At 37.0% G+C, this 21,492-nt stretch overlaps 2 protein-coding genes across 3 annotated transcripts in view; both read right to left on the minus strand.

The window, feature by feature from the left end:
* Positions 1–4,732: 4,732 nt before the first annotated feature.
* The window catches only part of LOC120285897 (insulin-degrading enzyme-like 1, peroxisomal), a 33,439-nt gene continuing 16,679 nt past the window's right edge, over positions 4,733–21,492 (minus strand). Inside the window, exon 26 of the mRNA XM_039315288.1 lies at positions 4,733–5,365. Coding sequence (XP_039171222.1) covers positions 5,114–5,365 — 252 coding nt within the window. The 3' untranslated portion in view covers positions 4,733–5,113. The remainder of the gene's footprint in view (positions 5,366–21,492) is intronic.
* LOC120285916 (insulin-degrading enzyme-like 1, peroxisomal) lies at positions 5,240–20,571 on the minus strand. Of its 2 annotated transcripts, XM_010058817.3 has the most exons (26): positions 20,290–20,567; positions 20,057–20,132; positions 19,216–19,283; positions 18,255–18,346; positions 18,089–18,162; positions 17,926–17,969; positions 16,531–16,582; positions 16,173–16,295; positions 15,897–16,009; positions 15,599–15,761; positions 13,766–13,858; positions 12,743–12,828; positions 11,885–11,971; positions 11,012–11,115; positions 9,836–9,938; positions 9,239–9,334; positions 8,976–9,165; positions 8,685–8,746; positions 8,358–8,462; positions 8,053–8,254; positions 7,753–7,961; positions 6,801–6,925; positions 6,670–6,721; positions 6,509–6,595; positions 5,555–5,677; positions 5,240–5,365 (listed from the first exon to the last, which is right to left on the minus strand). In XM_010058817.3, exons 1-25 carry the CDS (start codon positions 20,410–20,412, stop codon positions 5,555–5,557), a joined length of 2,652 nt encoding a protein of 883 aa, XP_010057119.2. In that variant the 5' UTR covers positions 20,413–20,567; the 3' UTR covers positions 5,240–5,365. The 2 variants fall into 2 exon arrangements, 1 of the variants encoding a protein (XP_010057119.2); XR_005552085.1 differs by lacking the exons at positions 5,240–5,365; positions 5,555–5,677; positions 6,509–6,595; positions 6,670–6,721 and having other exon boundaries at positions 7,753–7,890; positions 20,290–20,571.

Consider the following 21,492-nt stretch of genomic DNA (forward strand, 5'->3'; position numbering starts at 1 on the left):
TATTTTACTCCTATTCTAACTTTCACTCTAAGGCTTTTGCTCCCGTAAACATGAATGGATAGTGTCTTCTTTCTAGCCACGCCAACTTTTTCATATTCATTGAAGAAATCCAGTAACTCTTGCTGCATTAGCTGTCTCAGCGCTTCTACCTATTCCAGCATCATTTGTAAGAACTTAATACTATATTACTGAAGTTTGGCTCGAGAATTTCATGTAAGATTTTTTTTTTTTTATGTGGAATATATTAATTGACATTGTAATTTACCGTTTTATGAGACTTGATCTAAGATGAGATAGAAGGTTTCTTAATTAGTATAATATGAAATTGACTAGTGTGGGCCGAGTTGAGCCTGGCCCATAATGAGAAGGCCTAATTGAAAACTTTATAAATAATGCTTAAGTCTCTCTTCTAATCCTAATTCTCACAAGTATCGTGAGCGTTTACCTAGCGAATACATAGGCCAATAGTAGAGAATGACTTGCGTATGGAACATCAATTTTCCGCTTCTACTTCAAGAACGATATATCCTAAAATAGGTGCGTTCATCTTTCTATTATGTGTTTTCTTGTTTTGGTTATGGAAATCATGAGATTGTGCGATTTGCGTTCAACATATGGTATCAGAGTAACCATAACCTAGAATTCGAATGCATGGAATTTTTGTTATAATTTTGAGATTTTCGTGATTTTTTGTTCAATAAAAATCAAATTAAATTATATATTCAAACTAGGCTCGTCGAGACAAGCAGATCCATAGGTTGCACGCCGCTAGGGCGTCGAAGATGCGCCCCACACGCCCTCACGTGCTCCCACACGTGGGGCGCGGCTCGCGCGAGTGATGCATGCGGGTGCTAATGTCACAATGACGTCAACGGCCCGGGCCCGATACGATACGTGGCCGACCCGACCCAGTCAACCGGTCAGACTGGGCGGTTGGACCGAACGGTCGAGTCGGGAACCGATTGGACCGCTAATGGCCTAATCGGTTTTTGACCGGTTTCTTCACCTGCGCGTGAGCTCTGTGCGCCCTGCACTTAGGCGGCGCATGCGGGCGTGTGAGAGCTCCGATGGGCACGTGGTTGGTAGCTACAGGTTTGTATGAGTATTTATTATCTTGTGGTGTATTTATTTTACATGTTTGATGATTTTATGAATGTGAAAATGCATATAAAACCCTAAATACATATATTTTTAGTGTATTTTTGCGTATTTTTTGCGTATTTTTCTGTGATTTTGAAAATATAGGTGGTGGTTTACAAGTATGTTATCACATAAACATTATAAAAGTGTGATTCATTAATAATATATAATAAAATTTAATTTTTATTAATGAATAAAGTAATATAATTAGTATGATATGTGATTTTAGCGATATGTTGCCCATATCACTAAAATTAAAATCATATGTATATGATATATGTGAGAAGTAAAGTTTATATCTCTGATATGAGATATGTATATGATGTATGTGAGAAGTAAAGTTTATATCCCTGGTATAAGAGAGTTTCAAAAATTCAATTGAGTTGTAATTGCCAAAGTGGTATACTTGATTGAGTTTGAGAAATTTTGGTTTCATATAATAATTGAGATGTTTTATGGTCTAATGCATAATCATACTAAAAAAAAAAAGAGGTGATTATATATTAGTTCATGGAGGGGTAGAGGAGTGATTGATCTAAGTGGTTTATATGCCCAAATGTGATAAATTCACGAAAATTGAAATATATTCTCATAACCACTATCATGTAGGGAGTGTACAACTACATGTCATGTATTCTGCCCAAATGTAATTTTGTGATTTTGCATGTAACTCTCTGAATATATACTCGTACATCAAATTACAAAGTGACAACATGATGCTAATTATATATATTACTTATCTTTTAGTCACATTTTCTGTAAACAGTAACTTCGTCACAATTAAAGATTCCGAGATAATAGGTTAGCTTACTATGCCCGGAAGTCTTGAATAAAATGGTGTAGCTAAAAGACGCAATCGTACTCTTATGGATATGGTGAGAAGTATGATTAATAGAACCAATTTACCTGATTTTCTATAGGGTAAAGCTTTGAAAACAACTCTTTATATTCTAAATTGTATTCCTACTAAAGCAGTTCCATTGACTTATTTTGAGTTGTAGATTGAACGTAAACCTAGTTTGAATCATCTTAAAGTTTGGGAATGTCCTGCAAAGGTAAAGTTATATAATTCGACATTGAGTAAGTTGGATTCCAAAATTATAGTTATCGTAGTTAGTCCAGGTGGTTGTGATGCTACAGCTTAAGTCGGATTTCTTATAATTGACTCTTTTCTAATTAGCTACGGGGTTTGAGCGATCTGCGTTGCAGGAAACCTTTGAACACATGCTCAATCAACCGGTCTTCCTGTCCTATTATTTCGGGCTGAACAGTCGAATACTGCCATAATGTTCTTTACTTCAAGAAAGAGACAGAAAAACAGTAGGTACCGAGGAAATGAGCAAGACCCTCGATGCCCGGAGGGTCGCTGTAGTGGCCGACACCCACATCCATAGAAACAGCACACTGAGCACAAAAGAACCAACCCAGCATTAGAAGATCCATCTAATCTAACAACAATCGAAAAAGGCACCAGGATGTACTCATCAAGTGCTTCCAATCAAGAAACAAGAAAGAATGTGAAAGCTGTTTCCAAGCATCGACGTTTGCCTTATCAGTGTCGGGATCGCTGACGAGAAGGGCCTCCAGGGAGTTCTCAAGAACCACCCTCCTGTACTCCCTCTTGTCATTTCTGGCCTTGATAATGCAATGATCCACCATGGTTTCTGCCATCCTGCTCTCTGAGTCCAAGAAAAGATTGAAAAGCAAGAGTTTTGCAGTTTGACCTCAGCCCGTCGTCTCTGAACAGATGAACTTGCTCGTTTCGAAATGGGCGTGCTTTATTGGCTTGGCGGAAGGTGGGAGTTTTCGTCGTTCTTTCCTTTCTCGACAACGCGCACCACATCAGTTTTCTGGCTATAAACTGAAAGGGACAAAATATCCCATAAAATCTTTGGCTCGAGCTGGTCTTAGCAAATTCATCTTCTCGCATGCTGTCCGCCGACAAGTCTTTTGGAGAAATTCCCGGTTCCTGAGTGGGTAATTCCGTGAAAAATTCTTACACTCGTGCCTACACAAATCGAATTGATCAAAGTCGTTGATTATGTATCTTTCATTAGATGAGTTGCACAATTTTTATTGTAATCAAACATTGTGGCTTAAAAAAATCATGTTCTTATAGAGATAATTACTTGAAAAGAATGGGGACAACGTGTGCGGTACACAGAACAACGTGCATGCACATGAGCCCCACTACTATGAGCATGCACATATAGCCACACAATTCATGAAGAGTAAGAGGTAAAATTGAACTTAATGTCAAAATGACAAGCAAATTGATACCTTCAATTGCTTCAGAAGAGTCTATAAATACTACGGTTGAAACTTAAAAAGATTGAGTATCATTTTATACATCACATATATTTTTGAGGTGTCATGATAAAGAAAGATTTACTCCTAAAAGACATAATAATTATTATTTTTATTGCAATAATTCAAAGATAAGAATAGATAAATGGATTCTTGCTGCAAGATAAATAATGAATTGACATATTTATCGGCTTCTAGTTTAGTCGATTTCATGAAGTGGTGCGATTGTTTGTCTTGTTAAGGAAGACTTCTTTGGTGGAATATTAAGGCAACAGAATTTTTGTCTTCCCATTTGATTCATTTCGTTTTCTGTCTCATCGAAAACATCGACCATCGTTCAGAATTTAAAAGAAAAAAAAAAACGAAGAACAAAGAGACGTGGAGGACGGACAATCGGGTTTCGGGATGACCATTGGTGTCTTTGGCCTAGTGGACGTTGTACTCGGCTGACTAAATCGGAAAGTGGCTTTCTCTCTGTTCTCCTTTTCCAATTCTAGCAATGGTTATCAAAAAAATTCTAAACTATTTTTATTTATACAAGTTGAAATTTTAGTCAATTTAATTTTAAATTTTTTTATAATTTATTAATTTTAACTGGATATTACTGACGTAGACACCGATTTTTTTTATATGGTATGGTTGACGTTGACGTAATCAATTTTTGTAATTTTTAAATGATTTATTTATTTTCCTTTTTTTCTTTTTTCCCCTCTTTCTTTTTTATTTTTAAATAGGCCAGAAAGGGCATAGCAGCCCTTGCCAATCACTTGGCTGGTAAGGGTCGCGACCTTCTTTCCAAATTTGGGTTAGGCAACTCCTGCGGCCACCTTAAGACCTTGGATTGGCAAAAGGAATAAGAAAAAGAGGAAAAAAAAATCATTAAAGAATTACAAATTTTATCCATGTCAGTATCAATCATGTTATAAAAGATGGCTGGCATCAATGTCAGCAATGTCAGCAATTTCTGACCAAAATTATCAAATCATTAAAAAGTTTAAAACTAAATTGACCAAAGACTAAATTGGTATAAGTGCAATAAGTTTCGATCTTTTTTTGATAATTTGCTCTACCCTTTGTGCTTCAAAACTGAGTTTTGCATTTATTTTTGTTTTTCCTTTTTATCGATTGACCATCGGGAGTTGTACTAAGATCAGAATCACATTATACGAAATGCATTTATATGTTGTCACGCCATTAACATGAATATAAAAAGCAAAACCAAATCATACACACCCAAGGAATCTCATTTTACCTTAGCAAGGAAAACGCCACAAGAAACAAGAGAGGGCTGGCAAAGACATTGAAAGCGAAGGTCCATCAGACATAATTATACAATTTGGGTGTCGCCAATGCACAACCGAGTCCCTGAAATTGTACATAAGTCAACCGACTTCTGCTGCCTTCTGCGTAGAAGTTTCAAGTTTCAGAGCTGAGCTGAATAACAGAACAAACTTCGTTCTTTACTTATGCAGGTTATAATTGAAGAAAAAATGCAAATAATAAACAACATTTAAGTTCTTCCCGCTCATAGACGATCTCCGACTGCAACAGTGTCCATTTCTACTGCAGAATACTCCCAACGTTCCTTCTACTCCAAAATACTGCTGTTTAGAGAGAACCTTAACATTATCTGACTTTCTTCATCTGGAAGACAAGTATCGATACCTTACAACTTCACTCGACCATAAGCCCCTTTAAATGAGCCATAAAGAGGTTGAGATCTTCGAAAACTGAAGATATCCTCGATTTGAACTGAGGATGGTTGAGCCGGTTGGTTTTTGTCGGTCGTGTACTCAGATGCGTGCAGGCTCCCATAAACTCGAATGGATAGTGTCTTCTTTCTAGCTGCGCCAACTTTTACATATTCATTGAAGAAATCCAGCAACTCTTGCTGCGTTAGCTGTCTCAGCGCTGCTACCTGTTCCCATATCATTTGTAAGAACTTAATACTTTATTACTGAAGTCTGGTCGAGATATTCGTCCTAAACAAAGGCTATCATTTATATCAATTGTGTTTCTCCAACTACTATCCCTTAGTGCCGGCAGCTCCACCCATTTTAAAGGTCAAAGCAGAAGGAACAATTACAGTCCAAGTCGTGGTTCATACCTAGGTTACTCTCCTATCAAATTTCAGAGTTCCATCGGAGATTTCTCTCCAGTAGAATGCACATTCTTCCCTCAGATTCTTGTGCTTCTCGAGCTTCATATCGATCAATGCATTCACATTGCTCTGCATGTGATAGGGAAGCAAAATGACCATGAATACCTTTTAGCTAAAGATAGCTCAGTTAATTTGCAATATCCTTGACACAAGAATGCACTCAAGTACAAATCTTGAAAATGGGATGGATTTTGGGAAAGCCAGTAAGAAAGGAAGTCCTTATTAAGCAATTTTGGAAGTGATTTTTACCCCCAGAAAATGAAACACTATCACAAGAGATTTTTCCTATCAAGTAATTCTCATATAAGATCCCCAAAGATTCTTGATGCATTTCTGTTTTTTGGATGCATGCACCATCACTAGTCCATGAGTCTATCCAGGAAGAGGGACTAAGGAAGTTCTTGATGCAATCTTTTCCAGGTACATGCACTATTACCCCTTCGATAGTAAGCATTCAGGACGTAGATGAACAAGACTTGGAACCAATATTTGTCCATAGACTGACAGATAACGTCAGCTTACTTTCCCTTCTATGAACACTTACTCAGCAGTCGCATCCAACACTGCTGCGGATTCTTACTGAAGAAAAGGCCAGCTGACATCTTAAGAGTAATAGTATGAACACCTACACTACTTAGTTGAGAATATCCTTAACAGGGAATGCTCATAAAAGTGGCCACGCCATTCAAAGATTTCACTCTTAATGTACCTTCCACATGCCAAGGGTCTTGAACACGTACTTCAATTACAGATCTAATACCAGAATTCAATGGGTAATCTTAGCATTTGATATGTATTCCTAGTGGATCTCAATTTTTCAATTATTCAACCATGTCATTTTACCAACGAATGTTGTCACTGAATTAATGTACCTCCAAATGCCAGCATTGTTTGACTCACCTTGAAGTCTTCATTTGTCATCTGAGATAGTTTGCTTTCGAACATTTTTAGGAATTCCTCAACTCTCAAATCAATATTACCAGGCCCCTAAAAAGATGGACATATTAGAATATGAGGCAATGACCTTGGTCCTAAAAGACAAACAAAATGTTGCTAGTCACCTTCACTGTGGATTGGATGATGAATTGTAGTCCATGAATTCCAAAATCATTCCTTTGTTGAAGGAGACAAAAAAAATGAGAAACAGTAACTATGCATTGAAACTCTGTAGGTCAAGGAGTGCCTCAAATACCTGTGCATAAGCCTGGTTATGTACCCAAGCTGCTCCACAGATCTAAGCTGGTGGAATGCTGCTTGCTTGGCGATTAGAGCAAAAAGCTGAAGCTTTACATTCATCATGATATCATCCTGGTGAACCTACATAATCAATCAAATAGCAAATCAAAACCCTTCCAAAGAAACAAGAGATTGAAAAATTAAAAGAGCAAAACATTACCATAGTCACACCAGAAGAAGAGGGGAGGGGGAGCTAGATACTCTCATTTTATGAATTTGGGCAAAGGAATATGAATATATGACAAAAGTAAATCAACTCACAGACAACAGCAGATCAAAGAACAACTTCGGAGTAAGAATATATAAGCTACTACAGAAAGGTAGATGAATTAAAATGACTTTGAAAAAACAAGTCGATATCGTATTAAAATGGGATCTTTCAGATTATACTAGTTATCAAATTATAATATAGTCAGATGTATCCTTTGTCAAGCCCCAGACAACAAGAGATCCAATGACATCCTTACCAAAAATGAAAGAAAGTCCATCTTCTGGTCTTCTAGCTAATCTCAAATCACCAATAGTAAATGGAAAAAAACCAAACGCTCAACTGGACAGACTAGGCAAGAGTATATGCACACGGCAGTGAAAATAAGACAACCTCCTAATTTTTGAATTCACCAAATTTTGGAGTGTAAAAGAGGATGTAACAGGAGGAATTCATAGTGTCCAATAAATGCTATTTTATATCATTCTGAAGACAAGAATATAGCCTTACACTCCCTTCAAGACATAGGAACAAGAATAAGCATAATTAAATTCTAAATCTAAAGTCTCTATAGGTGAAGATCGACAGGGACAGTAACAGCCAAAATGATCTTCATTCCAAAGATAACATATATGCCAAGCTTTCAGGTTACATCCTGACAATTTCACACCTGCATATGCAAATCAAGTCGGGGAACTACCTGAATATAATGCACCAGAGCAGAATTCTCATCACTTGGATTTGGGCCTTTTGTACAGTAGAAGTGACTCGATCCAGTTCCCAGTTTAACCACTCTATTTGTCAGATGTTGTGACGGATATAAAGGTTGGCATATTGGCTGTGGACCATGGAAAAGAATATTTTCAATATGCTGAACTATAGACTCTGCTTCGCCACGTTCAATATTCCCTACAAAAGAGGTAGCAGATATAACTCGAAACTCAAAAGGGGATGGCAGCGATCTACCGCAAATTTTAAAATGAAGCTGTAAACTAAATACCAGCTATGTAAAACTCCAGGAAGGTCCTCGATAACATTAGAGGCAAAAATTTGGTGAGATCTTCGCCCCTAATTGAGGGAAGAGCTTCGAGTTGTTCTGTCCAGGGCCAGGTGTTGTCTCGCAGTATTAGTGAACAATAGGACTTGGCCTGCTCATATGGTTGCTCAAACTTCAAATTCTGATAATCCTTTGTCACCACTTCCTGTAACATATATGGCCAAATAGAGAATCACAAGTAACTTTGCAAAATCAGAAAGTGAATGGTGCAGATATTTCTGTGAGAGAGAGGAAGGGCAAAAGTTTACCTTGATCACAACAAATCTCTCAGGTCTCACTTCAAAGGTTGCAATTTTCTCGATGACTTTTTCCAGCAATATCCTTAGCTTGTGACTATAACCAACCACAGTGACCTAAGTACAGAAACATATGGTTAGCACATAGAAAGTCCGCTCCTGCATACACAAGAGAGACTAGGGCACTCTGTAGAATTGCTTGCCCACTCTATTTCCATTTCAAAATATTTAAAGATCTTTTTTCTGGACAGAAAAATGAGTGAAGGAAAAGCATAAAAGCATTTCCCAGTCTTTTTATGTTTATCTAAACTAAAAGTAGCTTATTTCAAAGACAAGAACCTGAAAACCTGTGTTGGTGTCATGCACACTGTAATAAAGGCCAGCAACCCGTGCATCATAAGCTGAAACATACCCAAAAAAGAAAATTAAGTAGAAAACCAACCATATATGGTCACGGCAATATACAAATTAGAAGAACAGGTTTGCAGAAGAAGAGGGACTGAACACTCCATACAAAATCACATTGAACTTTGAATGCCATTTTCAAAGGAATAACTCCAGTAAAATCAAGACTGACATAAACATAGCATGAGATATTCCTATATAGTCTAGTGTACTTTAGAATCTTACCAAATTCATTTAAGTAATCCATCAACAACCGCGTAAACAAATCAGTCAGCATTACAGCTTCAGATGAGTTGCTAGCATGGGGGCAGCTGAAATCTATTTTAATATATGCCTTGGGAGTGGAGAATGCAGTATCAGGCTTGAACCACAATGTTGAGTACGATGACTTCCTCAAGAGAATTGGCAAGTTGGTCTGTTCAAAAGATTAGTTACTATAGAAGCTAAAAAATGAACATGATAAGTTCAGAATGTACTGTACACAACACCTTTTCTTCTGAAATATTTAGAGATAAGTCGGTAGGGATAAATATATTGGGTACTGGTAGATGCAAATTTTCATCAGGAGAAGATGACATCCATTCCTGCAAATCAAATACAGACAATATAAAGGATTATTCTTTCTGTTCTCCACCAAAAGAAAAAATTGTATGCTCCATCTCCAGTAATCTCATTTGTCTCCCTTCTTTTAGTGTAAATCTGCACACTACATTTTGAAAGAAGTACAATCACCCCAGTTGGTCTGAGAGGGTCTGCATTATTTTAGTTGAAGAAGTACACCTATCAAAAGCAATTGATGGGACTATAGTAGTGATTATCTATCAGACATCATATATATACGATTCACCAAGTATTTAATAGAATCACGCCACCAAAATACCAAAAGAACAATTTTTGTAGACCTGAAAATGTTTGAATATTTCAGGTAATGAATGTTCATTTTGGGGTTGCAATTTTGCCAACTACTAAACAAAATCAATTGAAGATTAGGATTCAATCATCAAAGCATAATGTGCCACTTCATCTGTGAAACCTCTCACTTAGAAAAAAAAAAAACAGTGAAAAGACTAACAAGGATGGGATACCTGTATAGTAGATGTGGAGATTTTGTTCATAGAATATGCTGTTCCATACCATGGTTCCACCATGTCAGTTAATCCTTCAAAACTCTTGGACTCCCAAAAGATTCTGTTTGATAAAATATTCATTCCTATTTAGGATTATATTGACATATAAAGCATTCCAATTTGCGAAAGAAAAGATAGTCACAATACAATCACTGTAGAGAATTTTTTATATTGCATATGTTAGCAATAATTATGAACAGCATGACTTATTTCTGGCAAATAGGGATGGTAACTATCTTGGATTAGTTATGATTTTATTAGGACATTCTGGATTTGATGTTCATCAAACAAGCTGGAAAGTGGAATTGGTTAAATTACATTGGTAATGAAATGGCAGTTTGGCAACTGTTTTCTCCAGTTGTTTGCATTAAAGACATGTTATAGAAAAACTCAACATTGAAAGAGCTTTCTCAAGTTTGACTTTGGTGTAACCTGTGCATGAATATCCTTATTGTCAAATCCATGCAGATTGGCCATAGAAAATCATTGCAGATGACTTTTCCTAGTTTGATTGCCTCTATACAGACAATATGGTGCCAGCATGAAGGGGTGTGTCTGGACAGGTGAATACATGTGAAAGTGTGTGTTATTACCGCCTTTTTCCACTTCTTGCAAGTGTTGAAATGGCAGTGAGGTGGGTTTGGAATGGTCGACCCCATAAAGACCATGAACCTGATTAGTCCTCTAAAACATGTTTTCTGATAGGAGTTTCCCAACTCATCCCAATTAAGTATATGAGAACCCAAAACCCGACAATTTTTTTTAGTGTTTTGAATAAATAAATATACCTAAAACTAAAATAATAATATAAATACCAAAATAACACAATGCAGAAGAATAAAAATATTGTGGTCACGTTTTATTGAGGTACACGCCAACTAAATCCTCCAAACCATAAAGGATCAAAGAGTTCGGACAGGTCGAGAAACCAAGTTAAACTGACCCTCTGGTATTCCTATGCAGTTTTGACATCCATACAGAGGCCCAGTGAACTAAATTGTCTTTGATAAACCTTCAATGCACTTGCAATGCGGCAACCGGGAAAGGAACAATGAAATAATCATTATAAACATCGGTCATTTGATAATCCTTCAAGGCATGATTTTAATACTCTCTTAGTAATAATAGACTCACCGGACATTGTCTGGAGAGAGCTTATCCAGCACCATTTGAATAGTGCCAGGATTGAATTCACAAGGCAAAGAGGATCCCACGATCCAATCCTCTTGTGGATATATCTAAGGTCCAGCAAAAAATTGTTAAATTAGATGGTACTCATAATCGCAATGATTTCAATTCAATCAGGGATGGTGTGCATTAAACGCAAAAGGAGAGGAGTCTCCCTAAGCGCAAGTTCTTACTGAAAAATGGAGTACTTAAAAGAATCAAATATTTACATCTCATCTGAATTTCATTTACTCTAACCCCAAGAACTGATGACAAACATCTGAAGATGTTGATCCTAGATAGATGAGCTTTGCAGGTACTTGTCATGCTGTTTATGGCCTTCGAACTCTTGAGAATCAATTCGACCTGAACAACTAGCACTTTGCAAGAGTGCGACCACTCTACAGCATTCAGGGACAGGTGCATGTTTTAAGTTGTGGCTGAAGCTGCCCCCATGGAAATCCATGTAAGATAATATTTTCAAAGCATTTTAAAGATCCTTTCATTGATGCACCCTTATAAGCCATTGTTCAATGTGGAACACTTAAAACCTTTCAAAACATACAAATATTGACATGTAAATTCAAATATAATCTTTCATAAAACTTAAGTATCTTTTCCTTTCTTGCATTTGGAAAGGAAATCCACTTTTGCTTTTTTAATTAAAACCAAACGAGCTCCTAGTTACAGATTTACTTCAGTGATATCAATAAATTAATGTAAAGTTAATTTCCACGTCAAAAGAATTCTACGCAGCCCTTAATAACACTTAGGCACCACCCACATATTAAAAAAAAAAAAAAAAGGCAAAAGGGAGATCTGAGGAAATGCTTGACTTACCTCCATATTGGATGCGACACGGACTACGTAATGAATGGGAGGGATTTTGTCTTGATAATGGAACTTAGTCTCGCACAAGGCTGAGAGCTTCATCAACACATCCAAGAATGGATAAGTTTTGAGGAAAGTATATATTTACAAAAACAAAATCTAGAGTGAACAACTATCCAATGAAATGCAGCTTGAAAATCAAGAAAACTTCGAAAACATCATGAACCAAGATGCATTAAATTAGTGTGGCATTCATAGAAATTATTATGTGCAACCCAATCAAAAAAATGACACTAAAGCGTGTCAATGAAAAATAAATTAATTGGTTATCTTGCACATGAACGATGCCATGCAGCCCAAACATCTGCTAGTGATAACCACTTTCATTAACTCATAGATGCGGGTATCGATATAAAAAAGATAGCATGTAGTGGATTTACCTGCCTGACATTCTTGTAGCATATCTCAATGAAGTATAAACAAATGGACCAATTAGCTCATGACTATTTCTCAGCATAATGATATATTTAAAATGACTTGGAAGAATACAGAACCATATTGTGCCGGTATCTGTCTAAATCTGTTTGTGTGCAATCGCCAAAACTACTATAGTTGTTCAACGTACTATACATTTATGAACAAGAAGAATGACCAATAACAAATAGGTGATGCCCTTATATGGTTTTCAATATTTTTCTATATGCAGATAAGAGAACGAGATGCCAGTTGAAAAACTGAGTATAAACACAACCGCTGATAGCAGTAGAAGAAATTGCTCATATGCATGCCATCGGAAGTCAATCTTTGCTTTTCCCAAGTGAATAAAAATAAAATAAGCAACCTTTTCCACATATTTCATTTTAATACCTCATCAAATATCCACTTGCAAACACCGGACTGCTGTAAGAGAATAATATATTTGAACAACAATCCAACGATATCTTGCACATGTTCTGTAAACAAGTCAACGAAATTTCATTAACCTTGAAAACCAACTAATCCATAGATGAATGGACAGAAGAGTACTTCTAGACGGCAGCAAGAAGAAAAAATCAAAGCTCCTATAAGTAGAGTATAGTCTACGGAATAAGAGGACCTCATGAGACAACTTTAGAATCTAGTAGCAGAAAAACAACTACATCATATAACAATTTCAAACCAGCAATTGCCAAACATCTTCTAAAGTGCAATAGGCATAGGTAAATGACAATTACATGATTTTAAGGCATAGACTCGTTAAAAATATATCAAGTTCAAATTTTCCACCATGAAACCATGGTATCATCAAGTTTGGGAAATAGCCATGTTTCAGTCAAGAACTAAATGGAGAAGCCAAATTAAAGTGAAAAAGAAGATAAGTCAGAAAAGGAAATATTAAGTTCGAAACTAAAGCTCTTTCTGGCCCAAGCAGAAAATCATTTTCACCACAATTTTTACCTCCAATTGTCACTGGGACAATTAACGAGTATGCAAAATGCAATGCAATCACTAATTCCTCCTACTTAAATACTAGGAAAGTTGACAAACATGAATGAAAAAAAAACATATTCTGATTGCTATTAATAAATATGAATGCTAAAAAAAAAAAACCTACTAAAAACAACGTGGAAAATGGAAAAGCTTATCATCTCTGTGATCACGCAAATGAATACTTGAGAATGTGACAAATGAGAAAGGGGCGGCGCAAGCCTGGATGCAGGCAGGGGGAGACTCATGCAAATTGATAGCACAGCTGCACATGCCTAAAACAACAAATCCATCAAAAGCACATGCAAGCGCAGGTGTGCAAGGTAGGGAGGGAGGGGGAGAGAGAGAGAGAGAGAGAGAGAGAGAGAGAGTGTTTCGTATGACAAACCTATAGGAGAGAATGAAGAATATGAATAAACTAACCATGACCAGCATCAGTAAGATCGATTTCCACTGTAAAAAATGCAAATTCCCAACATGACTCCCATTCACCAGCAAACAAACTCGTAGCCCATCCTGCAGCATCAGAGCCACAAAATGACAAGAAGACAAAGCATTAGTAATTTTTCTACTTTTGTGTAAAAAACCTATGTGAAGGAGAGCAATTCACAGGCAATGTAGTTAAATTAGATAAGTTCTTCTAAGGAAAAAGAGAAAAGAAAGAGATTCTAATGCTTCCACCAACCCTGGAGAAACTATAACTTTTCCACCATAAAAGTGGGTGGTGTTCAAAGCCAAAACTTAGGCTGCCTTGGCCATACTAAGCATGAGTAGAGGCCCTAGGTCATCCAACATTGAGTTTCAGTGCCATGAAGAGTTTACAATTCTGTAGTCTGTAATGTTACCATAGTGAACCCCAAATAGTCGTTGCTAAATAACAAGCTGTCACGCTCCAGCTATCCTACTTGCTCTGCAATTCTATTATTTGTGGAAGGACACCATTCAAGAGTACAGTCTCAAGTTGCTAAATAATAAACTAACATTTTACAGCTAGTTTACTTGCTCTGCAGTTCTATTATTTATGGAAAGACGACATTCAAGAGAATAGTCTCAAGAACATGATTTTGGGTTAAAATGTCAGGGAGACAAGATCTTGATAAACCATAGCCTCTTTTTTTTTTAATAAGTAAAAGGGTGGAGAGGCAATTAGTGCTAATGACTTCCTCTAGACGTTACCAATAGATTATCATCCTTACGGCAAGATGGAAGAATGCACTAGCTCTCTAGTTGCACCTGGACTACATTATTGTGGTATCAGGACTGTGCTGTGGACAAGCTTTGTGGTTTTATTTCACGACAGATACTGAGGAGAATGAGGTTCCAGCTCTGCAGGGGACTTTTATATCATTTTTCTTTTGGCCAATAGATTTTTCCGTTGTTGAAAAGCAGAAATTGCCACACATTCAGCTGTCATTCTTATTTATGAGGAAGAAAATCTCTTAAAACTTCCAGAGAAACAGTAGCACCTCTGTAAACCTGTAGAAAAAGATCACTTTCTTTTCTTGATTAATGGTACCCAAGGAAGCTCCATATGAAGACCAGACAATTTCTATACTCAATGCTACAACTCGCACTTTCCTATCTGGGTTGGCAACCCCAGCATAATTGCAAGTAGAAATTTCTTCTGTAGAGAGAGAGAGAGAGAGAGAGAGAGAGGGCAGGCAGAAACTTTGAAATTTCCAGGGACTAGCGTTGACCATTTAAAATTCTGAAGCGAGAAAACTGATGGACATACTTACAAACCAGTTTTATATATTTTCTTCATATATGAACATGTGAATGAGATGAGAAATGGAGGTGCAGATAAAAGGGAAAGGTGACTTGTGAGGAAGTAAAAGTCGACTGTTAAAAGCACCTAAAGATCAACCCAACGATATAACCATCAGAGTCTCCTATGTGCATTCTGTTTCCAGTTCCTAACAAAGGACATCAAACTAAAATAATTGCAAAAGGCTTTTGTTATTGAGTGCCCCTAAGGGCACTTGTATATGAAAGACATTTAAAAAAAAAATGCAGTACTTTTATATATCACAAGAAATCGAAACATGCAAAACTTACCTTTAACATTGTCAAAGAAACCATATTTGATCTGCTGACTATTTGAAGTTTTTTTTCACAAAAATTATTTGATCTATTTGTGCAACCATCAGTCAAAATTTTTTGTATGTTTCTTCTTCACATATTTTCATCACAATTACAAATGCCCATGATCGGGAATTTGATGGGCAAAATCTTGTGAAAGATGTGCAGACCCACCCAATGTCTTCAAGACATAAAAGAGAGACCCTTCTCCTTGATGGCCTATAAGATGACCAAGATACCTGCAAGGCCCTTCCTTGTAGTGTTGAATCTCTGGAGTCACTGGCCAGATAACACTCAATTTATGACCTTGTTTGATTGGGACAGCTTTCACAAGAATCTGGAGATCAAATTTAAGAAATCAAGATCTTCATAATTTCTTTCAATTAGCCTTACCCTTTCCACGCTTAAATTAAAAATTGGAAATCGTAGAATCTTAGACTAAACACAACAATCTTGGCAAGGACGTGAAAACCTGTAGATGCTCTGTGCTGCAAGGTTGTCCAGGAAAATGAGAGCGGCTTTTGTCAGTATTTAGAATTTCTTGGAACTTGTCTTTTACCAGAGAGTAAATTTCATCTGGATTTTCTGCAATTGTCATCAGAGATACAAATTAGCTGAATATTTAGATTTATCAAATTTTTGCACATCTCAAGGAAGTTAGTACAAAATATGGTTGGAATTATCTGAGTTATCAGTATTTCTTTTTTTCATAAGTCATCAGTATTTAGAAACTAGGTTTGAGACAAACCTTTTGAATATACGACCAGATGCATGAGATTAGCTGAATAGTTCTCCTTGTAAAATTGGATGAGCTCATTTCTAATATCTAGTCCTTTTGCTCTCGGTCCAATCTCCAAGGTATCCCAATTTCCTGTAATTGCAAGAAGCAATGTGTTTTTGCAATGATGAGAAACGGTATAAACAAGACAAATCACCTTGCTTCTTGCTTTTTATAAGCATACATATATTGCAATAGACTACAATTACTAACATAAAATGAAACTGGAATTATTCTAAAAGTTAAAAAAATCAAAGAATGAGGGGTTTACCAAAGGAGAATGTTTATGCTCTTTGGCCTTAGTCACAGACAAAGCTGAGACACTTACCTGTGCTAAACTTATGATAAGGATGACTTTCCTCGCTTATGTGTCTCTGAAGCTGCATAGTTGGATCAGTGTCAGCACCAGCATGAGTGAGAGAATAACTGACTCTATAGAGCATAGGATCATCATTTTACACATTGAAAGTGATTTATTGCAGAACAATAAATTTTGTACAGAAAAGTTACAAAAGCTGACATAATTAAATGGGAGAACTCATGAAGCTTTTGTCAGTTTTTTTCGATTTTCTGTATGACTCTAAGATTTCTCCCACTTCTGTGGATACTTTTTCTTGAAGAAGTGGTAAAGATGGGAATCTTTTCCGTAAAGTCCTATCATAGTGCTGGAAAACAAGATTGTGGGTGGCATGCGAGGAGGCTTTTCCTTGGAAAGCAATTTGCAAAGTTGGCACACACCAGAGTTAATTTTTTTGTTTTGCAAGCATCTTGGGAATGTATTCTCACCTTACACATTTTGCATTAAAGAGAGATTGTGCCTGTCAATAGATGCTTTTTTATGCAAAAGAGAGTAGAGACGGTGAGACATATCCTCCTTCACTGTCCATGGACAAGAACTATCTGGGTGGCACCTATGTGTGCACTATATCTCGGGATATAGGAGGATTTATTGAACAAGAATAATGGGCTTGGCAAAGTCTTCTTTTGACTTGTGTTAAGAAAAAGAGGATTTCTTCAATCCCTCTTGCAATTTTTTGGTTGATTTGGGAGAGCGGAATTGGAGAGATTTCATGGGAGAGGAGACACTTGTTTTTGTTATTATTGGAAGTTGGTTTTGTGAGATTTTGTGGGACGACTATCGATTGTTCTAAAAGCTTAAATTGTTAGATGAATGTATGATTTATTATTTAAATATTCTAACACTCCCCTCCTCACGCTTAGTCTAGACTTTTTTCTGCCCAGTACTAAGCGTGTAAAATATTAAATTGGGGAGGCAAATGGGGCCTGGTAAGATTTGAACTCAAGGTCTCTAGCTCCGAGACCATGTGAGATTTTGTGGGACCACTGTTGACTATTCAAAAAGATTAAGCTATTAGATGAAGGCGTGATTTATTATTCAAATGTTCTAACAGGTTTAAGTCCTGCACTCTTGGTACAGTGGAAAGTTATGTTTGGACATAAATGCTTTAATTGACATTGTTGATGATTTATCTTGTAACTCTTTTTCTATATGAGTTTACACCCCCTTGATGCTCTATAGTAATCTTTTCTTTTACCTATAAAACAAACTATACAAAATGGCCTTATCCTGATTGTTCAGGATACCATTATCTCCAGCATTTAGCTACGGTCAGGAGACCTTATCCTCAAAGTTCATATTCAGTGGCAGATAGATGACAGTCAAAGTCATGGTCAATTCTGTCATCAGTCGTTTAACTCCTACCTGGTTTGTGCGCCAGTAATCAACTAATAAGTTCATCTGGTTCTCTGCATGAAGAAAAGGCTAACAATAAGCCTTCGTAGAAAATAATCCTGTAGAATTAAGCAGACACAAGCCATTGAAGAATAGAATTATAATACTTAAGGTTCCTGATAATCAATCTAACCAGAATGAACAGCTCTAATTTCCCTCATGGTGGCATCAGGGGACATCAAGGGTTTTATGAAAAACTGCGCGAACCTGCTCCACAGTTAAGAAAACAAGACAGCTGCAGAAGTTCTACAAAAATTCCTTAAGCTATCAATGAGAAAAAGAGAGAGGTCGCTGTATACCTGTCCAATGCCTCTTCAAAGCTATCGACATTAACATCGAAATAGTAGTTTGTGTGTTTGGATGCCGTAAAGGCATTCATTCTTCCTCCGTGCTAATCAGTGTGATAAAATATGAAGAGAGTTATTTTCACTAACTTCAGCCATGTAAAAGCATATATCACGTGAAGGAGTTGATTTGTGGATAAAGGAACCAAATATAGAAAACAAGCTACCATGCCACCAAATATTCCACCAGACCATAATAAGCAAGAAGAAGATGAAGATGCGGTAATCCACAGGGAATAGAAAGAGAATGCTTAAGATATCTCGTCCTTCTAAGATACCAAAGAAAGTTGACGCCAAAGAAAAGTGAACACAAACTCCTGATTCTCAGGATCACAATTTCAGATTCCTCACAGACTGCCATAGCACAATATCCTTTTCCTCATTATTCTGAAAGAGATTAACTTATTGGCAAAATTAAGCACTGATACATGGCAATTGCAGCATATGGCAGTTAAGTAGTGTCTTGATTTAAACTCCGAAAAGGAGAGGGAAACAATGCAAGAACGTACCTTACAGAACGAAAAACAACTAGAAAACGCATTATCATTGTAAGGAGCTAATTCCATGTATAATGTCATGAAAGTGAAATCAACAACTGGCCCTGATTGTATCTCGCCTTTGTTTCTAAGATCCTAAAGTTGTACATAGGACTTGTTGATTTAAGATTTTGGTCTGTAGCACCAGCATCTGAAAGACTTTAGTTTCTTTTATAGTCCTCGGGCTACAATTTGGGGTCAGAAAAAGAAACCTATAAACAATTGTTCTGTTATGCTGATTGCCATAGAAAATTCAAAAGGAACTGGGAACTGGAAAAGGAGGCACGTCAACTATCTACCCCTCATCTCAGTCACATGAAACACTCTTGGTCATGAACAGGATAAGCCAGATGCTTCATGGAAAAAATGTAAGCAGTTACCTCAGTGATGAATTTGGAATAACCATCCTCCACTGGATACTTTTCACTAGCATAAAACAGCATGTGCTCTGCAACAACATATCAAAAATTAGCAGGCAGGACTCAAATACATATGATAGAAAAAGAAGCACCTTTTGAGGCAACACGCATGGTGCAGTTTGGACCCCTAGAACCCAAAAAGAAAGGAGAAACTCCAAGCAGCCAGCTTATTAGTTCAGGCGATTGGGAAATAATTACAGCTGATGGATCAATGACAAAGGTATTATAAGTTGATTGCGTAGATCAAAATCTGTCACTAAAGATGTCGTTTTTGGGTGAACAAGGTTTTATACCTAAAGAACTAGTGTTGTAAAATCAACATGAGAAGATGAGCTTTTGAAACAACAAGAAACCAAAAATCTCAGTTCGCTTTTCTTTCAAGGGTGCTTCGTGCCGTGAATTGAGAATCCAAGGTGTGAGCTGTCGAAACATGGTTTTGCAATAAAACAATCAGCATCAATTTGAACTTGATGTCGATACTACATTAAGGGAAACACCTATATTTGTTATACACCTTTTTTTCTACCAGATCTGTCGCTAATGCATCGGTGAGTAGTGAATTTCGCTGTGAATAAGCGGTTCTCTTCACCTTCAAACATATAATTTCTCTTCTGGATGATGTGAAGACTATCAACAATTTTGACCTAAAATTTACTGGACTTAAGATTCTTGTTCTTTCTTCTTCTCCCCGTGCATACACAAATCGACAAAGATGCAAACAATACTCGCTTCACAGAGATTGTAGTTTCTACACACGCCTTCAATAATATTTAAAAAAGAAAAAAAAAGCACAAACTATTACCGAGAAAATGAGCAAGGCCGTCGAGGCCTTCGGGGTCGCTGAAGGAGCCGACGCCGACATCCATAGAAGCAGCACACTGCAGCATCCAAATACAACGAATACCACATCCATTAAGTCGAGTCAGAAAGCATCGTTTCCTCGCAGGACGAGCCGACAGACGAACAGCAGATCAACCATTACAAAAAAAATAAAAATTTAAACAGAATGAGCGCGGCCGATGGGAGAGGACGGACCTTATCGGTGTCGGGATCGCTGATGAGGAGGACCTCGAGAGAGTTCTCGAGGACGACCCTCCGGTACTCCCTCTTGTCCGACCTCGGCTTCACTATCTCCACCTCCTCCCTCCCCACCGCCATCACGCAAAGGAGCCACGGCGATCGACGGCGATCCTCTCCCTCCCTGCCGGTCGCGCGAACTAGCAAACCTCCTTCGGCTCGAGAGAGATTTCGAGCTCCGACGGAGTGGTGGTAGTGCTAATGTCGACGGAACGCTCCGAGTCAAGTTGAAGACGCTGGTCAGCATCAGCGACGACATGGAAATGTATGGTCGTCGCTGGTCAGCATCAGCGACGGGTAGTGAGGCACGCGCGCAGGGCCCCGCTCTCCTTTCCCGCGAAAATTACCAGATTTCTGCACATTTAAAATATCGCCTTAAATAAAAGGGAGCTGGCTTCTCCGTTTATTTGGCGAAAAATAAATTATATAAAATTATTTTTTTATAAAATAATCGCTTATGTAGTTTATAATAATTAATTACTAAAAAATATTTCATCATTAACAATAGTTTATTTGTCTAAACATTTTCTTGAACAGTAAAAAAAAAAATTGTTCATTCTATCTTTTAAGTGATATAAGTTATTATTTAAAAAAATATTTTCTAAATTATTCATATTTCATAAAATAAATGGAGCCTAAAATGCATTTTTTACAGCTTATCTATAAAAACTGAAAATTTAATCATTGAATATTAAGAGGCAAAATATTTAAAATATTGAAAATGAAAATAAAAAGGTTGCTTTGATAACTTATGAGAACAAATTCTATCATTTTCTTTCTAAACATGGGATAGTGAGTTTTGATAAGACTTTACTTTCTACTATTTAGTAAGTTATTCTTGCTCACCCTATTAAGTAATTTTTGTCTTGAACTAATCAGTTAAGCAATATGCAATAAGTGGTTATCTAACCCATTTAATTTGCTTATCAGACACTACTTGGAAGAATATAATTCCTATGACACTTATAATGTGTGGCAATAATCAATTTTTTTTACCCGTGCAATGAATTGTAATATACTCACATGCATATGCATCTCACTTTCAATTGACCCATTACAACATGATTTATCCATCGTTCAGAAAACATTTTACTTGATTCAGGCGAGAAGAACAGAGATGAGGGGAAAGGATTCAAAAGGAGTTCAAGTTCAAGGGATCGT

This window comes from Eucalyptus grandis, chromosome 1 (genome assembly GCF_016545825.1).
Source record: "Eucalyptus grandis isolate ANBG69807.140 chromosome 1, ASM1654582v1, whole genome shotgun sequence".
Lineage (NCBI taxonomy): Eukaryota > Viridiplantae > Streptophyta > Magnoliopsida > Myrtales > Myrtaceae > Eucalyptus > Eucalyptus grandis.